Raw genomic sequence first — 25,121 nt, forward strand, 5'->3', positions numbered from 1 at the left:
ACTCTTAGCTATGAGAGCAGCAGCTCCAGCGAAAACAGACCAGCAGTTGTATGCAAGGTTTTCCTCCATCTTCCTGAAGCTCGTGGTGATGGTCCTGTAAGTCCTGCTCTGTGGCTATAGAGCCACAGCTTCGCTCCTGCCATGCCAAGGTTGTGATATCCCCGAGCTGTTCTCACTCTGCCCCATGACATGGGAGCAGGATTGAGCTTGGTGCTCACCTATGGCTCTCCCAACAGGAGGCTCTCTCACCCTGTGCCTCCTGAAATTTCCGTGGCCAGTGAGTCTTGAGTCACGCTGAAGTGTTTGACCATTTCATCGCAGGGCCCAATGTCCCTACTGTTTGTGTTACTTGGGGGAAATGTATTCTCACTGTAAGGGAAAAAATTCTGGCTGTCACTGGATGAGTTATTTTCCACTGTTTTCACTCCAACAGCATTATTGCGCCTGCTGCTAAAATCTTCAACTTAAGATGGAAATGCCTCCCTGGTATCTCCCCTCTCCTTTCTCCAGCAGCAAGAAGTCCCGTGGGCTGAGTGCCCTTGTTGCCTCGGAGCGGCTGCCCCGCACAGCCCCAGCTCCCAGCACAAGCAGCCGCCTTCCGCTGCCCCCACAGGACCAGGGGCGGCTGCCCTCCCTCTGGGGACACGGGATTGTGTGCTGGGGAGGATTAGAAATCAACATCATGGCCCTGCTTGTGGACAGGGACCGAGCCTGAAAAAGTCCTTTGAAGGCAGAAGTTATTTTGGAGGAGAAAAGTATGGTTTTAATTGTTTAGATGAGGGGGTTTTGTGTTTTATGGATGTCTGGGGGCTGGGGAGGTGCTCTTCTTTCTCTGTGTATGATATTGTTCAGGGCAAAAAAAATGAATTATCTACATTTGTGAATTTAAGTTTTTTTGGCCAGAAGTGTAACGATTTGTAGGGTTTGATTTTTCTCTGGGAAAAAAAAAAGAAAACAGAGCATTTTGAGAAACAAGGCCAAGTAACCAAAATATGTTTGTTTTTGTTTAAATCTTTCAGTAGAGAAATCGTCTCTTGTCTATTGTTAAGAGCGAGGTTTAAATCAAAGGCAAGTTCTACATATTCTAAAATATACAGACAACTCTTTGAAAGCAAAGCCAAGCCAAACTTTAAAAGAGACCTTCTCCTTGATGCAGAAGTTTTCAGTTAGTTACTGTGCCGGGGCTTGAGTGGAAAGAACCAGCCTGAGAAACAAATGGCAAATCCCTGTTTCGGCGGCGGAAGCCAGGAAGAGCATCATATTAATAGCACACGAGACCTTTCCACAGCCGTCCTAGTCCAGGGCTTTTCCAGCAGCAGTGAGGAAAAGCCTTTGCTGTTTGTGGGTATTTCTTTTTGTGCTCACATTTGGCTGTGGAAGTTTGAAGCAAGCGGCAGAGCAAGGGAATGGAGGGCCTGATCCTCTCGTGTTGGGTGGTCCCTCCCACCGCAAATAACCCTATTGGAAACAGAGGGACTATTTGTGGAGTCATTTGTTTGTCAGGAAAAGTAGGGTTTGTAGGATACAGCCTCAATTCGCAGCCAAATTCCTGGTTATTTTCTCGTGATAAAAAGGCGGGTATCTGTTGCAGAGATGCACGTAGCATCTCTCCAGTTCCCATTTGAACTCCTGCCACTTGATCTGTGCTTCTTCCCACTTCCTCCCAGGCAAAGATTATTCCACAGTAGCTCTGATGAGCTGGGTCCTTCCCTCCTGCCTGGCACAGACGTGGCCTCCAGTTCTTTTCTGTGCTGTTTGGGATTGTTCTGCTCTCTGGTACCCATCAGTGAGTGCACCTGGCAGTTGCTCTTGAGCTTTGGCTCCAAGGACAGTAGGCAGGTGATATCCATTCCCTGCCTGGCAAACCAAATACACCATCCCACAAAAAAACCCTGCTTTTAGTATGGCTTGGGTACAGCCAACCCCATCCATGGCATATCCTCTCCTGAATCCAGCATTTTCCAGGAGATTAACTTAATAGACAGTTTATCACTGAGTTGTAGGTTTTGGACGGGCAGGAAGGAAAGGAAAGGAAGGAAAATTTGTAAGGAAAGGAAAAAATTGCTCACACAGGTTACCAGACAGTGGGCACCTGCCCAACCCATGCAGGCTGGCACAGCAGGACCACGGCTCTGCTGACCCCATGTGAGCTTGGCAGATGCCAGGAGAGCTTTTTGGGAGCTGCAGGAATGCTGATAGTAGTGTCCTTATTTGGGGGAGGAGGAGTGGTCTCGTTAGTTGTATTATTTTGTGACTCCCTGTTTTGGTAGCCATAAGTCATTAGTTGGATTTAATTTTCTTTTTTCTTTTTTTTCCTTTTTTTCCTTCCTTGAAACTGAAATAAGGACTGAAAAGGAAGAATTTTCCTTCTTTTTTCCCCTCTTTTTTTTTTTTTTTTTTTTTTGGCTAATCTGAGGCACACTGCCACATCTGAAGCCACTTGGCTTATTATGGATTTCATGGAAACTGATTCCCTGAAAGTGTTTCCATATGTGTGTTCCCAATATATCCCATCCTTTTCTAAATGGGAGTACAAACTCGCACACGAGCTGGAAATGGCTTCAGGATGTGACAGAGAAGTCATATGACTGGAGTGGCACTGTGTGTGGCCCTCTCTGAAAGACACGGTGTCCTGTGTGCTGGCTCCTATCCTACAGTAGATCCAGTTTCAAAGAATATCTTCCTTCACGGCTTCTTAAAAACTCTTAATCAAGAACCAGCAAGGAATCCTCAGTCCTCGGGAGAGATGTCCATTAGTTGAATAAGATGCGAAAGGAAAATTTGGATGGGGAGGGAAAAGGAGGGGTTTAAAGGGTGAAATAATGGAGCAATGCCAAGGGCTTCCCCCCCTTCCCTGTCCCTGCAAAACATAGTTCCTTTGTGTCTGCTTGAGGATCAGATGGTATTTCTGAGTTAGTAGCATGCAGTGGAAAAGTACAATTCATGACAACATTGGAAACAAATATTTATACTGGACAGTTAAGGCACATTTTTCTGAAAAGAAGAAAAAAAAAAAGAAGGAATAAAGTAGCCTGTGAGCCATGATGTATATTATCTTCCCATTCACTGGATTTACTCAGGGTTCCTGTCCCACTGCTCTCCATCGCCGTGCCTGCTCCGCAGCCCTGTGGTTTCACCCCCTTGCTGTATACAACACTCTGAGGTTGCTCTCCAAGAAAAGCCTCAAGTGCTCCTGCTGATGCCTTTCGGCTGGCGAAAAGCAGTGACGGCTGAAATTCAGGAGGGAGAAGTTGGAGAAAAGTGAGCAGAGAGCGCTGTGCTCTTGTGTGCGTGTTTGTGCCACGCGGTGTTGCAGAGCTCCTGGACTCATTTCCAGGAAACTTTATTTACTGTTTGGTTCCAATGCAGCGCGTAGATGGCCTGAGACTTTAAACAAGCGGGGGGCTTTTGATACACTGCCAGTCCCTTTCCACCCAAATCACCCGTGACAGCTCCAGACTGGAGTCACTGAGATGAGATAGCAAAGGCTGAGTAGTTCAGAGGCTCCCCATCACACCAGGTCAACAGGCATCCACGGGTGGCAGGTCATAACCACCAACCCAGGATCTATTTCTGTAATGTGACCATTTGTCCCCCTCCTGTGGCTCTCATTAGGAAGGTTTATAAATCCTGTATAAGTGAGGCAACATCTATAAATGAGATGGTGGTGGCTGAAGCTTCCACAGTTTCATTTTTGCTCCCAACAGTCCATCTAGGAGGGGTTGGTTGTTACATTTTTCTACCTATTGATGTTCCCTAAATTTTCAATGAGCTATCTCTGGGAGGGCAGAGAGCAGCCACCTGTGTTTCAGTGCTTAATGTCACCCAGCAAGACCTCAGTGCCTTAAGGAAAGCAGCTTCATCCAGCAGAAAAGTGCTGTTGAGGGAGCAGGACAGGTAATGACAGAGCCCAGGCTGAAGAAATGCAGAGAGACTCCAAATTTTGGTGTTAAGCAATATAACATCTCTGTTTGAGAAACGCTCTCCTTTATTTGCACGAGTGGTACTTTAATGGCCACTACTAACTATGTTATTTATGGGGTGTTTCTCCCAGCAAAGGGCTTAGGTACAGCACCATAAATTCAATGAAAACATCTATCTGCAAATTAATCTGTGGTATTTTAGGTGCCAAAGACCTGTTACCTAAATACCAGGAGGCACCAGCGTGCAGTTTTCTGTGTGAACTGGGGTACTGAGGGACTATGAGAAGGGATGCAGTGGAATGAGGGTCTTGCCTGCTGTGTGTGAGGCTCTGAAAGGGTTAAAGTGTTCCTTCCTCCCTCTGACTTTTGTGAGACTGCTGTGCTTAATAATGTTGCAGTTTAAATGGTCCCAACTAGGCCTTGAAGTTAACACCTTGTTGAGGTGAAGAAAAGAGGAGGGGGGAGCAGTTCGCACCTTTTCTGCAGCTATTGTTTGCCGGGAGACCTTTCTGGGGTGACCTGGGTGGGGGGGGGAAGGGGGGTTGGTGTTGAGAAAAAAAATAATGCTTTTTTACTTTCTTTTCTCCTGAACTAAAGGGAGGGAAAAGAGCATTTAAAAACATATAATTTCCTATGATAAATGGTTCCAAACATCCAGGTGACACATCCCCATCCGGAAAGCAAACCAGGGAGGGAGGGAGAAGCCCGGTGCATCATTTCTGTGGTCCTGCATGGCCCTCGCCCTCCCAGCACGTAGACACTCGTTGCTGGATGTGTGGGAGGAATGTCCCTGAGCTCCTGCACGAAGCTGAACACCAGTGTAGGTTTGTGAGATCAGAACCTAGCAGCTACAGCAAGGAATAGATACAGGAGGAGGTGTTTTGGGATCCCTGAGAATTGCAGGCCCAAGCTCCATTTTTCCAGAGGGAAGGTGGTTCAGCAGCTTTGGAGAGACAGAGGCTTGCCTGGAAGTAAGCAGGAAGATGATGCTGTGTGTGCTTCAATAAACACTTATTAGCAGACACAGGGAAGAAGAATTCAACAAATCAAGAATTCAACAAAAAGAATTCAAGTGCAAAGTACCGCTGTCCCCCTGATAAAAAAGAATGTTGGGAGAAAACCCAAAGAGATCCAGATGGAAAATAATCACTCCCCCATTAAAACACACTGCAAAAAAATCCTTCAGACTGGCAAAACCAGGAGCTCAGAAATTAGAAAATCTCAGTACTTACATCGCCTGCGCAACTTGAAATCAGTCTCATTCTGCTTATGCATTATATTACAAATTTTAATTACAGCATCACATGATACTTTTCCCACGGGATTCCTGTCTCATTCAGTGCACAGGATGGACAGTGCTAACTTAATGAGCAGCTCTTCAATATTTTGTTTGCTTCTTGTTCTTTGCATTTCCTCGGGCCTTGTTTATTGCAGAGCATTAAGTGCTGCTCTGAAGAAGGAATCCTTAATTTCTTGCTTGGCTTTGCTCTAATATTTCTGCCGTAGCATTTGTATACAGTTCACTGCAGTGCAATATTCCCAAGGAAAAAAGAACCCTCCTTAGAAAGAGAAATGAGACTGACCTTAAGGTCTTGTGTTGTTCAGTGCACCCTCTGTGTGTCACCTACAGCACAATTTCAGTACTGTCTGTATCCTTGTGTTCAGACCTGTGATTCTGCTGGCTTCAGCTGCAGCTGGGAATGTTTAGCGCACGTGCAAATCAGAAGCCAACATCTTAGCTGCACACAGAAAATGAGGGAAGTGAAAATGGGATTTGGAGACATTTCAACTGAGTCATGTAGGAGCCATGTGGCAGAAACACATATAAAATCCAGTTAACTCAGGAAATAATTGGGTCTCTCTCGCCTTGTTCACTTCACCCCTTCTGATTTCTTGGAGCAGTGGATCTGGGGAATGGTCTTCTTTTTTCCTCAACTCAGATGCATCTCCAGAGGTGGCCAGCTTGGGCAGGTTAATGAGAAAGGAATATCATCTTGTGTAGCTGAACGCTTTATCATAGCGCATTTGGAGGAGTAACTTGAATGCTGGTGTTTCCAAAGTTTCTCACTCTTCACATTGTAACCTTAATAATATCCCTTTGTTTGCCTCTGATTATGTTTATAGTTCCTCAGTTTCTAAAAAAAGCAAACCCCAAATAACCCCACCTTCCCAAATTTTACTTTGCAATGTTATATGAACACCCACATGGTCTCCTTTCACTCAGGGTCTGCCATTCCAAAGAATGGAGCTGTCGATGGACTGATGCTTTTTAGGCTGGCACGGGGACAGGTGGCAATGTCCCTGTGTTTCAGCAATATTTGCAGAAAAAATGCTAGGACTTGTGACTCCTGGATTTCTTTCCAGTCTCTAGACAAGTGTCTTTGTAGGGGCACAGACTTTTCTGACCATTTTTAGTCAGAGTGCTTATTATTTGTTCATATTTGGCTGGATTTTCATGACAACATCTCTCACACAAAAGCCACTCCTATTCCAAAGTTCAAGTCCTTACTTCAAAGCATGGAACTGGTACAGCTTTTCAAAGGAAGGCTCCTCAGAGTTTAAGATTGGTAAAACAATGTATTTTTCCCAGCAGAAGAGTTTCAGCTGAAATTTTAAAAACAAATAAATGCATAAATCAAAATTTAGCCTGAGACAGACGCCCAGCATGGACAACTTCAGCCAGAACATTTAAAGTTTGGCAAAGCTGTAAGAGACTGAAATCGTCTCATCATGTGAAGTGTGTGGCATGTTTCATCCAAGGCGATATTATCAGCTGTAAGTAATCCAGGCTGTGCTTATAATTCAGAGACCTAGATGTTGGGAAGGAAAAAAACTATTTTAATAGGTCAATTAGTACAATGTCCCAGCCTGAATTGAACTGTTGAACAAGACCCCACAAAACCTAGTTTCGACTTCAGCAAATGTCTTAACACTGAAGTTCCCTGAAACACAAGGGAATCATTTAGCTACTGGTAAATAAATTTAACTATATGTTGCTGAATTTCCTCGAGACAGACTGTTCAGTGAATACAGCATTACTCTGACTTCATGCATCAAAAGATTCTGTATTGACTTGATGGGCTAGAAATTTCCCTATGAAACATGCAATAAATCAAGGGGACTTTTTTTCTTGTTAGTGACCATTTATAGCATTAAATAACAAAACAAATTGTAATATTTTTAAGTTATAAAAATATCCTGTAAGTCTTTAAAGTAGATGTCAGCTGGCTGTACCTACAAGGAGTTAATCTGTCCGCAGTACATTATGATCTTCAATAATTGGGAATGATTGACCAAAGTGCTGTAAACCTGACAGAAATTTGTTGCCTGATTTTCTGCAAACCACAAGCGTAGCTTATTAATTGAGACCTGAGCATTAATTGGCACTAGCTCGCATCTGTAAGCTGCAAAAGAGAAATGGCCTTGGCAAACATGCAGCTGTGAATGGTGGAGCTGCAAAACTGCAGCAGGTAAAATTGGGTTTTAAGCGCGAATGCAAAACAATTTGAGCTGGCTGCTGGCAAATGCCCAGGTCTAGGGTTTTTAATGAGGCTTCTGCATCAAAATAAGTGAAGCCACATGGAATTTTAATTGTTCTTATTCTAAATATGAAACACACTGGAGCAGTATTCTTGAATCTGGGATGTTAGCATATATATTGGCATATTAACATGACCACTTTTCTGTTCTAAACATTTAGCTCTCAGAAAACTGGAGTGCCAGGCTATGTTAGGAAGGAATCAGCCTGGAAAATTTAAAAATAGTTTAACCTGGACTCATTCAGATGTAAAATGTTTTGATTTTTTTTTCAAAAATACACCTTTTTTCTAATTTTTTGTTGTTGTTAAGCCCAGTCAGCTGCTGAGACTGTATAGGAGAAGATCACTTGCTGTGGTCTTTGACGTGTCCCTCTTTCTGGTGGCACAAAATAAAGTTTCTTCTCTTTATACAAGCATTGTTTTGCAATGTGGTGCCCACAATGTAGAGCAGAGGGTCTGTGCTTCACCCATTTAGTGCAAGCTATCACGGGAATTCACAGATGCAAATGGTTTTCTTGATCTGACAGAGGAAAAATTAGCATAGAACTTTAATCCTCCTGGGGAGAGGAATAAATAAATTATGATAATAATATAGTTATTATATTATGAATTATATACTTGCACTGTCATGTTACTATATTGCTGATCCACATCACTATTTGTGCACAGCTAGATATACAAAGATGGGTTCTATACCCAGTAAGAACTACTTCTCTTTCCAGCCCAGCAAAGAGCTTAACATGTATGAATGAATAGGAGTCTGGGGTTTCCACGTTCGAACCAAAATCAACCTTAACATAAGGAGGCAGCACAGAGAAAGGAGGAGGAGGAGAGTGAAAATGCATCAACAAGATTGAACAGCAGTGAGGGTGGCAAGAAGCTGAGGTTTAGAGCTGACTTTTAGTAAGTTTCCCTTAGAAATGAGACTTTAGAACAGAGGACTTTTCCCGATCTTTAAAAATGATTTTACATAATGGAGATACAATGAAGCTGGGAACAAATCACAGCCATGTGCAGGGAGTTAGGGAGACAGCAAAAGGCACTTGGGCAAAAGGGGAATTGGAGAAGTGAGTATGCAGGAGCTTGCAGACACAGCCATGAGTGAGATAAGACAGGGTTATGGTTGTTTGGCCTTTGGGTAAATAAGACTGTGCTTTACAAGCAACAGTAAAAACAAACAAGTGTGGATTTACTAGGGTACATAAGGAGGTCTGCAGCCCCACATTTGAAATGCCTACGTGTGGTGTGCACATTCCCAGTCATTCCACACAGACATAATCTCTTGGCAGCACCATGCAGATAATATTCAGATCTAGCTCTGAAAGGGAGATTGCCTTTTAATGTGTAAAATGGTGTGGAGACCTTGGTATTAAAAAAAAAAGAGTATTGGTTGCAAAGAAACCAAAAAAACTAATGTTCTTCTACACGCTTAGACTCACACCAATTCCACCTTTGATTGTAAAAGCCTTGTTTAGCTTCTATCAGGGTAAACCAAGAGCAACTCTGTTCATGCTGGGAGAGTTGCAATAACAATAAATTAAAAAAAAAAAGAAAAAGAAAAAAAGAAAAGAGAATAAGCAGTAGCAGATTGAAACTCAGTATTTTGAGCAGCTGGGGAAATTATGTTCTAACCTTATATTTCCAGATACGTATCAGACCTGTTCACAATATAAAGGATGGTGTTCCAAAATTACAGCTTTGAATCTGGGTGGTATTGCCTCTGGCTATTGTTTGCAGTTGGGAACGAAAGAAGTTGCATCAAGTAGTAGAGTGTTTGCTGTAAAGGTACAAGTTATATTACATTCCAGGGAGCTGTGGTTGGAGGGGTTGATGATGGAGACAGACCCATTCACCCATAGGTCACTGATCCAGTCCCAGATAAAGATAATAGTAATCACATTGTCATCAGAGTTTGGAATGGGCTTTTACTGCCCACTTATAGCTCTGTGCTCAATATTGTTAGAGATGGACGATTATAATCCCGATTTCAAGCTGATTTGGAGACTTGGCTGGCTGTGGGCCAGGTCCTCCAGCCTGAACCCAAACTGTGCCTGAGCTTTGCCCCACTGCTGCATTTAAATGTCATTGTAGGCATGGGTTCACTGAGCTGGGAGAACAGGCCAGAATAGTGATCTAAATTCCAAAATGTGCCACACAAGGTGGCAGAGGCTGTGGAGTCTGTTGCTTACAGCAGACTGGACCAAGAACAGAAAGGCTGAACAGACCTTCCTTTTACAAAGCAATGTCAGCAGGGCAGATCTGAAGCCTGTCTACAAGGAAAATCATTGCCTCATCTTAAACTGAGGATACACAGAACGTTTCACTCTTTAGCACATCAGTTTGGCATCTAGAAGATGCCATATTTTCCTTTTAGTTGAGTCAGGTTCAGCAGACTGACAAAGAGGTGAGTGAACCCTTGGAACTGGAGGGCTGTAAAGCTGTAGGAGTGTCAGCAGGAAGTGCAGGAAGGGTCCATTTGATTTCATAATTTTCCCCCATTATTTACACCCTGCTCTTTTCAGCTCTCTATAAATATATGTGTCTGCTGCATACTGGCCATTGCATTTGCCTCCTCCTGCTCTGTACTTCCTCATTAGTCTTTCTCTCTTTCCCCCTGTCCTTTTCCCACACCCTCTTTGTTTTCCACTCTTCTGGCTCTCAGTACAAGCTTTCACCATCTTTGTCTTCTGCTCCTGTCCATCCCACAATCTCCTAAGCACATCACCAAGTTAACGTTTGCTTTCCAGTTCTGCTCCAAAGCTTTGGGTGTTTGATGTGGGATTAGAAATTAGGCAAAATGAGTTTACCCATCCCTGTTTTGCGTTAGACTCCAATTCACAGCGTTACCATCCAGACGTTCACAGTAGTCATAAACTGTGTGGTCTTTTTTTTTCAACCAGACTGCAGAGACTACATACGAAAACAAATTTTTTTTCAATGGCAATAAGAGTGTTAGGCTTGTAATTTTCCATCATCTTCTCTGAAGAGTAAAATCTGCATTTTTTCTATCAGCTTTATGGCCTTGTCCATCCTTCAGATGCAGCAAATTTTTTTTAGCCAAAGGAAGCAGCTGAGTGGATTCTCACCTAAATAAATTGGTTTAAGGCAAGAAGTGGGTCTTAGTCACCCCCAGTGTAACTCTCCTGGTGTCAGTGGTGCAGTTAACTTGGTGTAGCCAGCTCTTGTAGCTTTACTACAAGTTGCAAAGTGATTTCTGCTTTTCTGAAAATCCCAGCTCCTGACAGCCTGTGCTGAGATGGAAATCTCAGCTTCCATGTGCAACCAGACCTGAGTTTCTCAAGAGGCTCGAGCAAAAAACAGAGACACATGACCCTCAAAACCCTGAAACCAGAAGGCAAATAAGCTTCAAGTCCACTTTTCTTTTTTGGCTCTTTTTTAATCTCTAGATTTTAGCAAATTATTGTCCCCTTTCTTTTTTGGGACTTTTTCAATCTTCTTGATTTTTTAGATTTTTTTTTCCCCTCAACCTGACGCATGACCTTTGAGCACTTCAGGTTGGCAATGCTGCTCCCTCCATTGGCATCAGTGGAGTTAGACTAGGGATGAGTTCGGCCCAGCGCTTCCAGAAGACAGATGTATGATTCTGTTCCTTGCAATGTGTTGCTTGATATGATCTGCTGTTCTCTTGGGGGCCAAAAGAAGTGGGTTATCTTAGAAAAATAAAATTCTATCGTCACATGATACAAAAAATGGTATTTACAGAATTGTTTTCCCCCGTCTTTTGTTATAATTTTTTAGGTGCTTCAGAGCTGGGCCCATTTTCAGATCCCAGGCAGTTCACAAGCATTTCATCCCTCACTGAGAGCCGCTTCTCCAACCCACGAATGCACTATCCAGCCACCTTTACCTATACACCGCCAGTCACCTCAGGCATGTCACTGGGTATGTCCGCAACCACTCACTACCACACCTACCTACCACCACCCTACCCCGGCTCTTCCCAAAACCAAAGTGGACCTTTCCAGACCAGCAGCACTCCATATCTCTACTATGGCACTTCGTCAGGATCATACCAGTTCCCCATGGTGCCGGGAGGGGACCGCTCCCCTTCCAGGATGCTCCCGCCGTGCACCACCACGTCCAACGGCAGCACACTGCTAAACCCTAACTTGCCCACCCAGAGTGATGGGGTGGAGGCGGATGGCAGCCACAGCAGCTCCCCAACCGTCTTGAATTCTAGTGGCAGGATGGATGAGTCCGTTTGGAGGCCGTACTGAGATTTCTTCTGTAGCCGGCCCGACCTCCGCAAGCCAAAAAAAAAAAATCCACCAAACCACCAAACGGTCGACTAACTACGAAGTGCCTGTTTTTTGTTTCTTTTTTTTTTTAAAAAAAAAACAGATTTTACCAATATGTGCAACTGTGTAGATGGGATGATAATGGCCATAAATAACACAAGAGTTACCAACATACCACAACCCATGTTTCAGATTATGTGAATCAAATCACATATTTTTCTTTTCTCCCCTTGGAAACATTTTACCTTGTTTTATATTTAAAATGTACTTTCTACACACACACACACAAAATCACCCCCTCTTTTTTTTTTTGGAATTTTTTCCTTCTATTTTTTCCCCCTAGAGTTTTGTAATAACTAGTGAGTAATTTTGCTAGCAAGGAGAGAACGGACTCCCTGGCTATCAGGAGAAACATGGTGATGCAAGGCAAAGGCTGCATTCCCTTTTATTTTAATAGAAAACCAAAACTAACCATGAACTCCAGATACAGTTGCAATCATACAACGTATGGGACCCTCTCCACACCTGTAGTGCAATTCACCTGGTTTGTATTGGTGCACATAAAAAGGAAAGCAAAGAGCAAGTTGCTTCCATTTTGCTATGATCCATTCAGATGAAAACAGCTGTCCCAAAAAACTCTGTCCGAGCCTTGCTGCGGATAACGGTTGGAATTTCTGTGTTCATTGCTTTCTTGGTTTGTTTTTGGGTACTTAAAGAGAATGAGTTTTCAAGTTAGGTGAGCCATCCCCGGGGTTTCCTTTTTGCTTTTGTATCCGTTAGTTTTGCCTTTGATTAGCCAAAAAAACCAAAAATAATAACCAAAACCTTGAAAAACAAAAAAACAAAATGTTATCACTTATGCAAATATGAGAATGGCAATATATATTACTAGAGCCAAAATGGTATACATAGTATTTGTGTTCGGCTATGTTCTTTTTTATTTTTTTTAAATTATAAATGTGTAAAATTTGAGGTTGTTTGCTAACATGAATCATCATTTAAGTTTAAAAGAATATTTATAATTATTTAATGACATTTGGACCCTTTAAACGTTTCTTAATGTAATGATATATTGACTTCGGTCTCTAAAAGTGTTTTTGTTTTGTTTAGTTTTTTTGGGTTTTTTTTATTACATTTCTGCAATAGTGTAAACCTCAGACCTTTACCCAACTCTGAAAAGCAGTACCAGTGTGAACCAGTTTACAATGTGACTTAAAAACAACAAACCCAACCTAAATGCATCCACATCAAATGATTTTGGATGTAGGATCTTTTTATATAACTTATGAAGGAAATATTGTGTTTAAAATATTTTTATTAGCTGTCTGGTTGCCTTCAACACAGTCTTGCCTTTTAATCAGTAGTTGTGGAGACACTGGAAAAATGGTAGGAAGGATGAAATATTTTCCACCCTTCCCCTAATTTCTTCTTCTCCAAGGATTTTTTTCTCAGAAATTCAAAATTTGAGAAGATTCATATTTAAAATGGTCTATTTTGACAGCATAATTTGGATTTCAACAGGGGTTTTTTTTTCCCAAAGAAAAATCAAAACCGTTTCAAAGCCCATATTTTGCAAATGATGAATTGTTAAATATCTCAGAACTGGGATTAAGGGAGAAATGGTGAAACATTTTCCCCTCCCCTTGCAATTTCAGCCCACTCGGCAGAAATTAAAAGGTTTCAAACTTGAGACAGAAACTGCCTGGTAGCGAGTCACCACCCGTTAGCATTAAATGCTGGAGCTGTGCAGATGCTATGGTGGCTCTGAAGCTGATGTGGCTATTGCCATGTTAGACAGACGAGCACAAGGGCAGCAATACTCACCTCTGCCCACACAGAAGCCACAAACTCACCTTCAAAGCCACCCTGGGGCTCCCAGGGGTGGTACAAGCAGAGCAGCTTGCACCCAAACCCCAACCTGTCTGTGGCCAAACTACCCTGCAGAGAAGCCCCAGTTTTGCCCAGCCCAGGGCTGCCATGGCAAGCAGAGAGGTGACATGGCATTGGCTGGATGTGGTGGGAGCTGAGTCATCCTCCCCAGGCTCCCCCCAGGCAGGTGTTAAGCCTGGCTTAGTGGGATGTTCAGCACATGCCAGTGGGCTTGGCCAAAGCTCCCTCCTTCCACTGCCTCAGTCACCGCTGCCCGCAGCCTCCAAGCTGCTCCTTGGGTGATCTTTGGCTACTTCCAAAGTAAAATCAAGTAAATCAATGTTGGGCACAGCCACACAGAGCCGGACACCACCGTCACTGCTCGTTAGCAGTGAAGCTGTTAAACGAGCTGCCTTTAGCATGGTACAGCCCTCCAATCTGCGTGATGACGTGCTCTTAAAAATAATAATTAATAAAGTCTTTGCCTTCTAAAGGTTGTATACCAAGTATGCTTAAAGTATAAGTAAGACACTTTGTTTTTCTTCTAATACTTAGTTTTCCTTCAAAGATGGAAGCTGTAATTGATTCTATTTATTGTTGGTTTGTGGTAGCTTGAAGCATACCACTGTCCATTTATTTGTAACTGTAAAGTAACGTTTGTTAGTCTCAGCAGCACTTAAAAAACCAGTGTCTGGTTACACATTTCAGTTTTGTTTTTTGTTTAGTAAGCAAGAGAAAAAGAGATGTACTGCCAGTGCAAGCTGTTTCCTATTTAATAAAAGGTACTATATTTGTACATTATTTGTTATTGCTGAGAAGGGCTTTTTAAGGTTTACTGTATGCATATTAAGTAATTTTTAGGGTGCTTTTGTGTTGAAATGTTGTTAAGAGTGGCTGCAGGCAGCAACCCAGATTTTCTTTTTTTTTTTTTTTTCCTTAAGACTTTGTTGTAAAATTCAAGCACTTGGTTTTTGTTTCTGGATAAATCCAGCACAGACCAGACTTTTGTTTTGCCCAATACCAACAGGACTCTGTTTGTGTCCCCGCGGTTTTTCAACTGGACCTTTAGGGACAAACGTTGAAAACGTTTTCTCCACCCAGTCCAGACACGCGTGCCTGATCAAGTAGATCAGTGCCCTAGTCTGACCTGGCTCTGCCTGCTTGAGATAGGAAGGAAAGGATTGTCTAAGTACCTGTGGACAGAGAAGCACCAGCCCCTTGACTTTCAGTAGATCCCCATGTTCCTGAGCCCTCCTGGTGCCTTTAGACAACATGTCCCAGTACATCAGGCTGGTCATGGAGGGAGTTGTACAGGCTGAGGCAGAGATGCTCACCAGAGCTTTCAGAAAATGCTTTCAAGTTCACTTGGAAATGCTCTTGAATCAGATTTTCAGACCCAACCGGTGCTGTGTAGTGAATCATATCAATTTATCTGAGCTTTTGTGAGGTGCTTGGCATTGCAGAACAGAGTTTTCTCAAAGGTACGACAGCCCTTCTCTTCGGGCAGTGGCAATCTTTGGCACCGGTCATAGATTTAAAGAAAAAAAAATTGCCTTTTTTTTACCTTTCAGCTTCTTATCCTACCAAAGACTTACTTACAGCACAACAGGCACAATGTCCCTTTTGCCGAACGAAGGAATAAATCCTCCTCTCCCTCCTTCTAAGGGTAACCAGATCAGGTGCAGTGGGTAGGGACAGAAGAGTAAAGGAAATTATTTATCCAACAGCATCATTCATGTGGCATTTATCGTTTCCTTTAAAAGCCCAGCTGCTGCATCTTTCTTAGCATTGAACCTTTGTTGCCAGCAGTCTCCTGAGCAAAGATTTACCAGTTTCCACAGGTACCATCTGGAGTGGGGAGAATTTTTGCACTTTCACCCTAAGCAAAGCAAGGCTCAGCCCCGTGCTGGGCTGCAGCAACAGCAGCAAGCCATGACCAAAAGCAATAATTAAACCTGGATGAGCCATGAGCTCCAAGAAGTCCCATTCTCTGCCCCCCTGAATTTCTTGTTGTTTTTAAATAGAATGCATTTCAGTTTAACATTTTCTGAGAACTTTTTTTAGATGTTTGTTTACTTCCATGTTTACAGATAACTCTTTGCTTTTTTTTAATGCAGTACTTTTAAGTATATCAGCCAAAACCATACCTTTACAGTAACTTTAGGTAATATGAGTGACATTCCAGTTTTTTTTTCGTTGTTAAATATGCTTTACCAATCTTGAATTTCCGCTGGAACAAAATATTTGTAGCATTTTGTGTAAATACAAGCTTTAATTTTTTATTTTTTCAAATGCTGTCACCCAAGATTTGCTTTTCATGCACATATTGTACAAACACTCTGCTTTATGCCACAGATGATGATTGTGGATCAGTTTACTTCAACTTCAAAGGGACTATTTGTATTGTATGTTGCAACTGTAAATTTAATTGTTTGGCATTTTCTCATGATTGTAATATTAATTTGAAGTTTTAATTTCATTTTCAATAAAATGGCTTTTTTTTTTTTTGTTAATGTTCTTCTATGCTTCTTTTTCTTCCTTGTCTCTTCTTGGCACCAGGCAGGGTAAAGTAAACACATGGTAGGACATGGGACCAGGCCATCTGTGGCTGACCCATCAATTCTGCAGCATTTCAGTTTTCAACTAAATATAAAAAGCAAGTTTCCAGGCCCTTGGGTGGTGAAAGAGACCTCCTAAACCTGATCTCAATGTCACTTCTTTTCCTGAGCCTGCAAATTATTGAAAGTTGTGTTTCTTAGAGGAGTGCAAACTGCTCTTGTTCATCTTTCTAGCTCTGGAACAGAACAACTGGCATGACTCAGGACATACCCAGGGAAAACTGGGATAGATTTCTAAACTGGGAGGGAGGGATTTGGATTTGTGATGCTTTTCCATGATGGGGTTGAGCTATCACCACCTCTTCCTGGTCAGACCTGAGGAAGGCAGTCCCAGATAATCGTCTGATTTGCATGGCCTGAGGCAAGAATAGTTTTAAGCAGCAGAAGATGTATGGATTGGGAGGGGACTGAGGGAGGAGGCTATTTTTCCTCCAGCTTAGTGTCAGGTGTAGGAGGAGATGCAGCTAATGAAGGTGATGTTAAGTTCACCCAAGGCTGTCTGCAGGAGTAGAGGACAGGAGGTTTGTGCGAGCTTGTGCCTGGTTTCATAGTAAGTTCTTATCCTTTTTAGATATTTCTTGAGTCTGCAGAAGAGAAATAGTAGCACAGAGAGATGTGAGGTTCTGTTCCTTTAGAGAAACCTTTTATTCTGAAGTTTAAATGTCACTGGTACAGATTTTGGGAACTCTTGTTGGCTTTACCATGGACCTACACATTTCTTGTGTGGTGGTTAAAGCTCGAGGGCTGATTCATTTCAGCTCATAATCCAAGTCCTGATTGTAGGGAAGCTTGATCCAAGAGTAAGGGACCAAGTAAACCAACCAATGTTCTGTGGTGTAGTTACTATAGAAATTGTTTTGTGGGGGATTCATGCTATAAGCATTAGTGCTAAGGCTTCTGCTGCCCTCTGGCACACAGATTAACCCATCCCAGTTACTCACTGCCTAGAGCCACCCTCATTATAGTCTTGCTTTCATGGTCCCTTAATCCGGATTCTCATCAATGGAAATAAAAGTCTCCATTTTGTATGGTGAAGTGCTGGAACAGGTGCCATGGGAGTTTGTGGCACTTCTGTTCCTGGAGATTTACAGGACCCAAATGGTAAAGCGTGGAACAACCTGGTCTGACCTCCAAGCTGAGGTTGCTTGAGCAGGAGGTTGATCTGGAGACCTCCCACGATCCTTCCCAAATTATCCCATGGGCCTGTGAGGCAGGTTGGGAGCTGCCTGCTATAGGTTGTTGTCTGAGATAAAAACTGCTTGTGTGACTGTCTAGAGAACACATATTCAGCTAAATGAAATCTGAGCAAAGAGGTTGGACAAGACTAAACTCATACATAGGCAGGTTACTGAGGAGTTACAGTGATCTCTCTTCTCATAGAATCATAGAATGGTTTGGGTTGAAAGAGACCTTTGAGATCAGTTTTTGTTGGTTTCTGCACATTTCTCTGGGATATCTACAGCAGATGTGATCAGCACAAGGCCTGAGAGAGCTGAACCATCCCTCTGATCCAGTACAGCATTTTCCACTGAACTTACCCATGCTGGGGATGTTGGTTTTGATTTTTGGATTTGTTTACCCTGCAGCTTAGGAAGGAAACTCTTTTGCCTTAGCAAAGAAATCAACCACTTTGGAGGCAAGTTACCACCACTGGTGATCGTGGAGGACAGCTTGAACAGAGACATGTGGAGTGTTGGGGCAGATAAGACCCAAACTTCTTTAGGAGACAAGAGTTAGAGGCGTTTCCTGCAAGGGGTGGTGACTGTTGTTTTCCCCATCTTTCAGTGTCATTAATAGTATCTTGGGTTTGGGTTGTGAGGGTTGAGCATCATCTCTGAATTGCTGGAGCCTGGCCTTGCTGGAGTTTGGCCTTGCAGTCCTACACTGCCTCTCCCTGCTGGCCTCGGTTTTAACTTTTTAATTTCCTGTGGCTGTGAGCAACACTGGAAGGGCTCAGAGCAGCCACAGGCCTAAATCAGCCTTTTTTGTGCCTAAAACAAGCTCTTTGGGAGAGGTGGGGGTGAGAAGAAGCAGGGTCTGACTTTATGGTTCAGCACCAAACCCTGTTCTGACACCAAATAAAACATTCATCAAGCTGTTTATTGGGGAAAAGAAGGAAATAACCTCAGTTATATATCCAAGGATTGACATGAACTGCCTAGTTACCTTCTGCACCATCAGGAGGAAATGTATTGATATTTTTGGGGTGAAAGCACTCCCCTGGGTAACCTCTCACAGATGACCAGTGTTCTACAGCATGTGGGGGGTCTCACTAGAACGTGTATTGGGTAGGGGTGCAGTGAGGGTGTCCAGCTTAGACACTCACCACTTGGATGAATGCTTGCAGAGGACAGCCCAATAGCATTATTCACTAGAAACATTTGCTGGATGGGTTAAAAATTATAAACAAATCTGTTTAGAAATGCATAATCCTTGGACAGGTGATGGGGACAACTCTGACATAAAATTCTGGGAGCAGGTTTCGTCTTAACATCTTGGAGAAAAGTTTTAGCACAAGCTTAAAGCAAAGAATTAAATGTTTAGCTTGGGCCTTCTGTGATTATCTTTTCTCTTTAGATCTACTGGTGCAATGTCAGTCTGGGATGTGTGGAGATATTCCCATGAGGATTCTTTGTGATACTTGTAAGACTTTGGAGGGGTAAATCTCAGCATTTACCCCTCTGGGAATAGGAAACTGTTGGTGCCAGTAACAGATAAAACCACGAGATAGACAGAGAACAAATCCCAGTCTTCCAAAAGCTTCTGGTGATCTGATGCAGTACAAACAAATAACTTGGGATGTACAACATCATTTAAAATTGAAGTTCTCAGGCCTGCCCTGCCACTCCTGTGCACATTTATTGTATATGTTATTCAATGTACATGCAACCTGCATTTCAAATGTTGACTGTGTTACCTAAATAACAAGCAGACTTGAATTTCCCTATTCCAGTTGTGTGAGAGTTTTAAAAATCCCATAAGTATATTTGCAAGAACTTCTAAATGTGAGACAAAATAGTTTTACTTCTGTAGCTGAGAAATTTCAGCATCATCTGTGATTCTTCAGGCAGCTTGGGACTCCTCTTTTAATGCCTCAATTACCCTAAATATAGATCAGGGATTTTGTTATTTCCCTACTGTGACAGGGTGTCTTATAGGCTCCATGTTTACAAAGATCTTTGAACTTTGGTTGTTACGGTTGTTGTTGTTGTTTAGCTTTTTTACTACAAATCCAGTGTTTGGTCTCACACCATTGGATAGTGTCCTTTGAAGCAGCACAATTCTAAACCACATGTTTAGAAAGAAAATGACCCAGTTTCCAGACTGCTGATCTGGTCAAATAACAATGTGGAGCTAAGGCCAAGTTGTGCTGCCTCGACAGATTTACTCAGGATTTGCGGTGGGGCAGGAAGAAAAGCAGAGATCTCTGCAGCCCGTGGAGGCAGCCCTCGGCCGCTCCCTCCCGGCAGCTCGCTCTGGATGAGCAGCTGGATCTTGTGGGATGTCCCAACACTTGGAGAAAAGCAAACAGCCCATGTTAATGTTGATACACCGCAGCAGCTTGCCAGTGATTAATGTTTGCCACGAGGCCAAATTCAGATGGTGATTACGCCAGGAGAGGTCAGCTGATGTCCCTCTATTAATAGTCCTGCAGTTTGGATGCAGCATTTTCCTACCCGTAAGTGTGGGTGTAATCAATTAAGGGTCACTGGAGTGCTTGTTGAGTGAAGTGAAGGAGTCTCTGTTGGTCTCCTGGCTCAAGGGAGGTTCAATGCAGGACCACAGACTTCAGATCCTCTCAGCAGGGCTGTGCCCAGCAAGTTTTGGTGTCTTCTAAGCATGGAGGTAAAGACAGGGCTTCAGCAGAGCATTCTATCCCCAGGCTTCTCCTGATGCCCACCTCCAACCTTCCAAAGTGCAGCTGGTGACTTTTTCACCAGCCTCTGCATTAGGGTTTTGTTTGTCCCTGCCTCTGACTTTGGGCACACAAGGTGCAATCAGGGTTTAAAACCTTGTTGCACATCTATAGGTCTCCAGTGCTTGATGACCTCTCCTTTCCCCCTCAGCTGTGTTCATAGAATCACAGAATGGTTTGTGTTGGAAGAGACCTTAATCATCTTGTTCCACAGCAAAGAATCTATTCCTAATATCTCATCTACCCCTCCCTCTGGCAGTGGGAATCCACTCTCCCATGTCCTGTCATTCCATGCCCTTGTCCAAAGTCCCTCTCCACCTCTCTTGGAGCCCCTTTAGGTACTGGAAGGTGCTGTGATTATTCCTCCAGCTCATGACTTTAGGGCACTATTAAATACAAAACAGCTACTCAACCCCCCACAGCTTGTTTACTTTTTGTTTTCCAAAGAAGTCCTTGGTAGCTGAAAATGATGCTGCTACATCCAAACACTCTGAGACAGCTTCTTCCAGGAAAACACAATTTTTATCCCTGCTCCAAGATGTGTGAGGCTGGTTGGCAAACGTGAGGAAATAGGAAGAACAGGCCTCAGCAGAAGGGATAAAAACCCCTCAGTAATCCAGACAGATCACAGGAAACCTGGATGCAAAGGATCTTTGTCCATTTATTATCAGTAGTGGTGTTCTCCTAAAAAAGCAGGATGCTCTCATCTTTTAATAACAGCCAGGCCAGATGCTAAAGCCTCTTCTGCAAATATTGTAAAAGTGAGGAAAACAGCTGATTTCTGTTAAGATGAACACACCAGGAGAATGAGCCAAAAAAAGTATGAGAAATCTCCAGAGGTCGGTCTTTGCAATGCCACTTGGCAGCTGGATCTTAAGGTCAGGACTGAAAATCCAGCCTGTGCTTCTGTCCCTTCACTGATCAGTCACCCCGTGTGGAGAAGGAATTCCTGCACTGTCTGGGGATTTGGATCTGTGCTGGCAAGGATCTCACCCTCTGTATTACAGAGCTGCAAAATTCACAGCTTTTGGGGAGCTGTAGAAAATACCAATTCAACAAGGAATTTGCTTGACTTGCTCCATGCTGAGTAGGGGCCAGTGGTTTAAAATGGCATTTTTGTTCCATCTTTTTTGTACTTTCCCCTGTGTCCTGTTTTTGTTCTCAGTATTTTTTATTTGTCTGGAAGACATTAATTCAAAGTATTTGATAAATACAGGATTGGGGTTTCATAAGGCATTGTGTTGAGCTTTAAGGAAGATGCCTGTGTCTCTCTTCACACTGCCCCTTCAATCCTCTTTTCCTTATGTTCAGCACAGGCACTTGAAATCATAGTAAAATCACTCATGTTTGTAATGTGCTTATAGTTATTGGATGGAAAGTGTTAGAGAAAAGCAGAGTTCATGGTGACATGATATTTTGTATTTCTGTGATGGGGCAATGCCCAAGAAAATGAATTAACTGTGTATCATTGCCACACATTTTTCTCAGATGCTGAGTGGCAGTCCTCACAAACAGTTCCTAGAAACCAGAAAAAAACCTATTGTGAAATGATGGGAAAAACTCATTCAGTGTTTAGGATTGCTGCCTAATGACTGCAGATAAAATTGTTTATGAAGAGCTTGTGCAACCCCTTTCCTTGCCAACAAGGATAGGTTTGGTACGTGCTATTTCAAACCTCCCTGTCTCTGCCTGACCAAAAGGATCCCCCCAATTGTTATTTTCATAAGTTTACTACTGGGAACTTATTTTGATTGTTCAATTTTACAAGGCACAGTGACTTTTCTTTCTTCTGTGCACTGCTTTTGTTTATAAAGGATGTTTTTCTGGGGATGGTCATGTAAAGAGTGGCATTTTATTGTGAGCATCTGCAGTGCATGAGTTCCTCCATGCCAGAAAATACCAACAGATAATGTGCTGATGTTCTGCAGCATTACCTGATTATTGTGGATTTACAGAGCCAGGAGTGTGTGGCACAGAGGGACAGACCTAGCACCCACACTGTGTCGGCAGCATCTGGTGAAGGATGGAAAGAGGATCCTCCACTCATTACTGAGGGCATGTTCTCCTGATCAGAGACACCTGCCTGTATCAGGTCTCACCATCTGGAGAAAATTTTAAATAGAGAGAGATAATTTAGGTCACCTGCAGTGTGACAATCAAGAGACAGGAAACACAAACCACTGGTATTTGAACTGACCATGGTGTGCAGGAGACGACACCTCCCCAGGGCTGTTCAGGTGAGGTCACTGGGGGCTTGCATCTGTCCATTGCTGTGGGGCTGAGGGGTGAAGTCCTGGTGAAGATGGACAAATGAATGCACACCATAAACAAAAGTTATCTCAGATGCAAACCACCATGCTCAGATCCTGGCTTTACACTGGATTAGTAGGGCCCTGAAACCTCCCCCTCTTCCAGCTCCCCAAGCAGGTATTGAATGTGTAGGGTCAGTGTGCACATCTTACATTTGGCTCTTTCAAAAAGCAGAGCTAAAACTGGAACCAGTTTGCACTTTGAGGAAGTGTAGATTTGCTGAATTCACTGCCAGATGTAATGTCACTATTGGCCCTTTGGCATTTCAGTTACTGCCCTGTTAAAGTATTTTAATCATAAACCCACAGGAGCTGCCATGAAGAGATCCATCCCTTCCCTACGTGTAAAACTGGCCTCATCACTGGTACATGCAGGGCTTTTCCCATCCCACTGCATCCTTTCAGCCCCACAATGGGGTTGTGGACCAAAATCAGGGAAAACTCTAGCAGCCTGGCTGGCATCCCTTGCTCCTGGTGACATGTGAAAAGGTGCACCCAACAGAGGCAAGGAGAATACTGAATTTGCAAAGGTTTGGTGCTAAAGATGAGAATGACCACAGACCTCAGGCCTTGCAAATGAAGTGTCAAAGTCATTTCTCCAGTGCTTCTTTGCCACAACAACTGTAAATAAGAAAACAAACCTCAGAGACGGAAGACATGAAGTTCAGAAACACATCCACACCCATGTGCAATATGAGAAAAGGGGCAACCAAATTTGCAGCTGTCTCCCAGAATGAGAAGGAGTTCACTCCTGAGAATGCTTTCTTAAACTCTCTCTTCTCAAGGGTCCAGAACAGATGGGTACTTAATAAAATTTGTGTCAGGCTTTAGATTGGCACGGGTGAAAGTATGGGATATGAACGTGAATACGAATATGATTTTTCCTCAGTGTTTGCCACCTTGTTGAGTCAATATTATTCAATGGGAAATAGTATTGGAAATGGGTAAAAGTATGCATGGAACAAGGGAGTTGATCTTGCTATGAATCCTGCAGTTCCTGGTTTATTTAGTTGCTTTTTTATAGCTTAAAATGGAGTAACTGTTTTTCTTCCAAGGGTTTTTTGGCTGCTTTACAGTTGTTGTTAAGAAATCAGTATTTCTTCATAAAATATGTACTCATTTGTTAATATTTGTGATGAGGAAACTTTCAAGGAATTGAAAGGCTGTATTGCCATTTTTCCAGAAAAGTCCGGTACCTTGTCAGTAAACACATTTCACCTTAGCAGGTCAATACCAATCCAAATTAAAAGGAAAAGGAGGGTTGCAGTTTGAGATTTTTTTTTTCTGCTACAGCTGCTGTAGATGTGCGCTCTACTTTGCTCTCTTTGGGCTCATAGTAACAGTTTAAAAACATTATTAGCAGGATATACAAAGGAATGATTTGTTTCAGGTAATAAAGGGTAGAATTTAATCCTGCTGGTTTTCGTTTTATAGCCATTAAAGCCATCTGAATGTTTGAGGCAAAGGTAGAATGAGAAGCAGAGCCTTGAATACCATGGCTTGTGACTTCTCACCTGATGACTCCTCATAGCTCCTGGTGACCCAATGTCTAGGGACAATGGCTAAGTCATTCCTAAAGCAGGAACTTAATGCCTAAACTGTCATTAAAGGGCTTCACAGACTATACAAGAAGTGTTACACAGAATTAATTCAGACGGTGAAGCTGGATGTCAGAAGGGATAGCCCCCACCATGCAGATGACCAAGAGAAAACAGTTCAGCCAAAGATGTTCTCAAAGGTGATCTCCCTAAGTCAGGAGCTAATTCCCTGAAATTTAAAGATTAGGGCCAATAGTTTATTGAGGGTTTTTTGGTTTGGGTTTTTTTCTCCTGATATATGTATTTATGCACTATTGTTGTATTACATGATATTCAAATATTTTAAAGGGGAACATAAGAAAATTCCAGTTTCCTTGCTGGGAGAAGCACTCTAAAACTCTCCTTTTGGCTTTGGGGATCTTTGCTTTCTGTGCATGTGAATGGATCAGCACCTTGTACCTGGGTGTGTTTGTGGAGCTGTGTGTGTGAGCCAGGGCAAATTGGCCCTCCCAAGGAAAGCAAAAGATGAGAGAATGAGTGAAAAGGTAGGATTTGCCTCTCATTTGGCATGGGAAGAGCCATTCTCTGTGCAGAAAGGATTTCTGTTTTGGAAAACCAAGAATTTTGGCCTCTGGATTTGAAGGTTATCTGGATAATAAAGTAGTGGCAATGATGACAGGTTTTTTTTTTTTTTTTAGTCTTTGTTGCTCAGTGGGCTGCTCCTGTGTGCAGAGTCCCAGCTAGACCATACTCCCTGGCCCCAAAATTGTGTGTGTGATTGATCTGAAGGTTTTCATATAGTTTTCAAGTCTTCAGAAGATGGGGAAAGACTTCTCCTTCAGTCAGTGCTTTGGTCGTTCAAGCTGTAACAGATCCCACTGCCCCTCTGTAACTCCAGTGCTGGTGCTGGAGATAATCCACTGGATCTAAGTGAGACAAAGGAGTATCTTTGCTAGACCATCCAACACAGCTGGAAAAAAATGACAAGTTCTTGGCCAAGTAAATTTGAAGACTATAAATAAATAATAAAAGAAAACAACTTGGAGAAACTAGGAAAAACTGCTCAAAGTTTCCTGTAATCTTATAAATTATATGAGACAGTAGACCAGAGAGAGACCTTGCAGTGGAAGAGATGAGGGAGAAGATTAAG

The 25,121-nt window shown here is 42.8% G+C and overlaps 1 protein-coding gene across 8 annotated transcripts in view; it reads left to right on the top strand.

Annotated features, from left to right (window-relative positions):
* RUNX2 (RUNX family transcription factor 2) overlaps nt 1-25,121 on the top strand; it is a 215,901-nt gene that overhangs the window by 136,522 nt on the left and 54,258 nt on the right. For 4 of the 8 annotated variants that reach the window (XM_038132848.1, XM_038132849.1, XM_038132845.1 and 1 more), the window contains one exon: nt 11,222-14,386. The exons of the other annotated variants lie outside the window; for them this stretch is intronic. In XM_038132848.1, the coding sequence (XP_037988776.1) occupies nt 11,222-11,700 (479 nt within the window). In that variant the 3' untranslated portion in view covers nt 11,701-14,386. Of the gene's footprint in view, nt 1-11,221; nt 14,387-25,121 lie in introns of those variants that run through there. 8 annotated transcript variants of the gene reach the window in all.

Source organism: Motacilla alba, chromosome 3, assembly GCF_015832195.1.
Source record: "Motacilla alba alba isolate MOTALB_02 chromosome 3, Motacilla_alba_V1.0_pri, whole genome shotgun sequence".
Classification (NCBI taxonomy): Eukaryota; Metazoa; Chordata; class Aves; order Passeriformes; family Motacillidae; genus Motacilla; species Motacilla alba.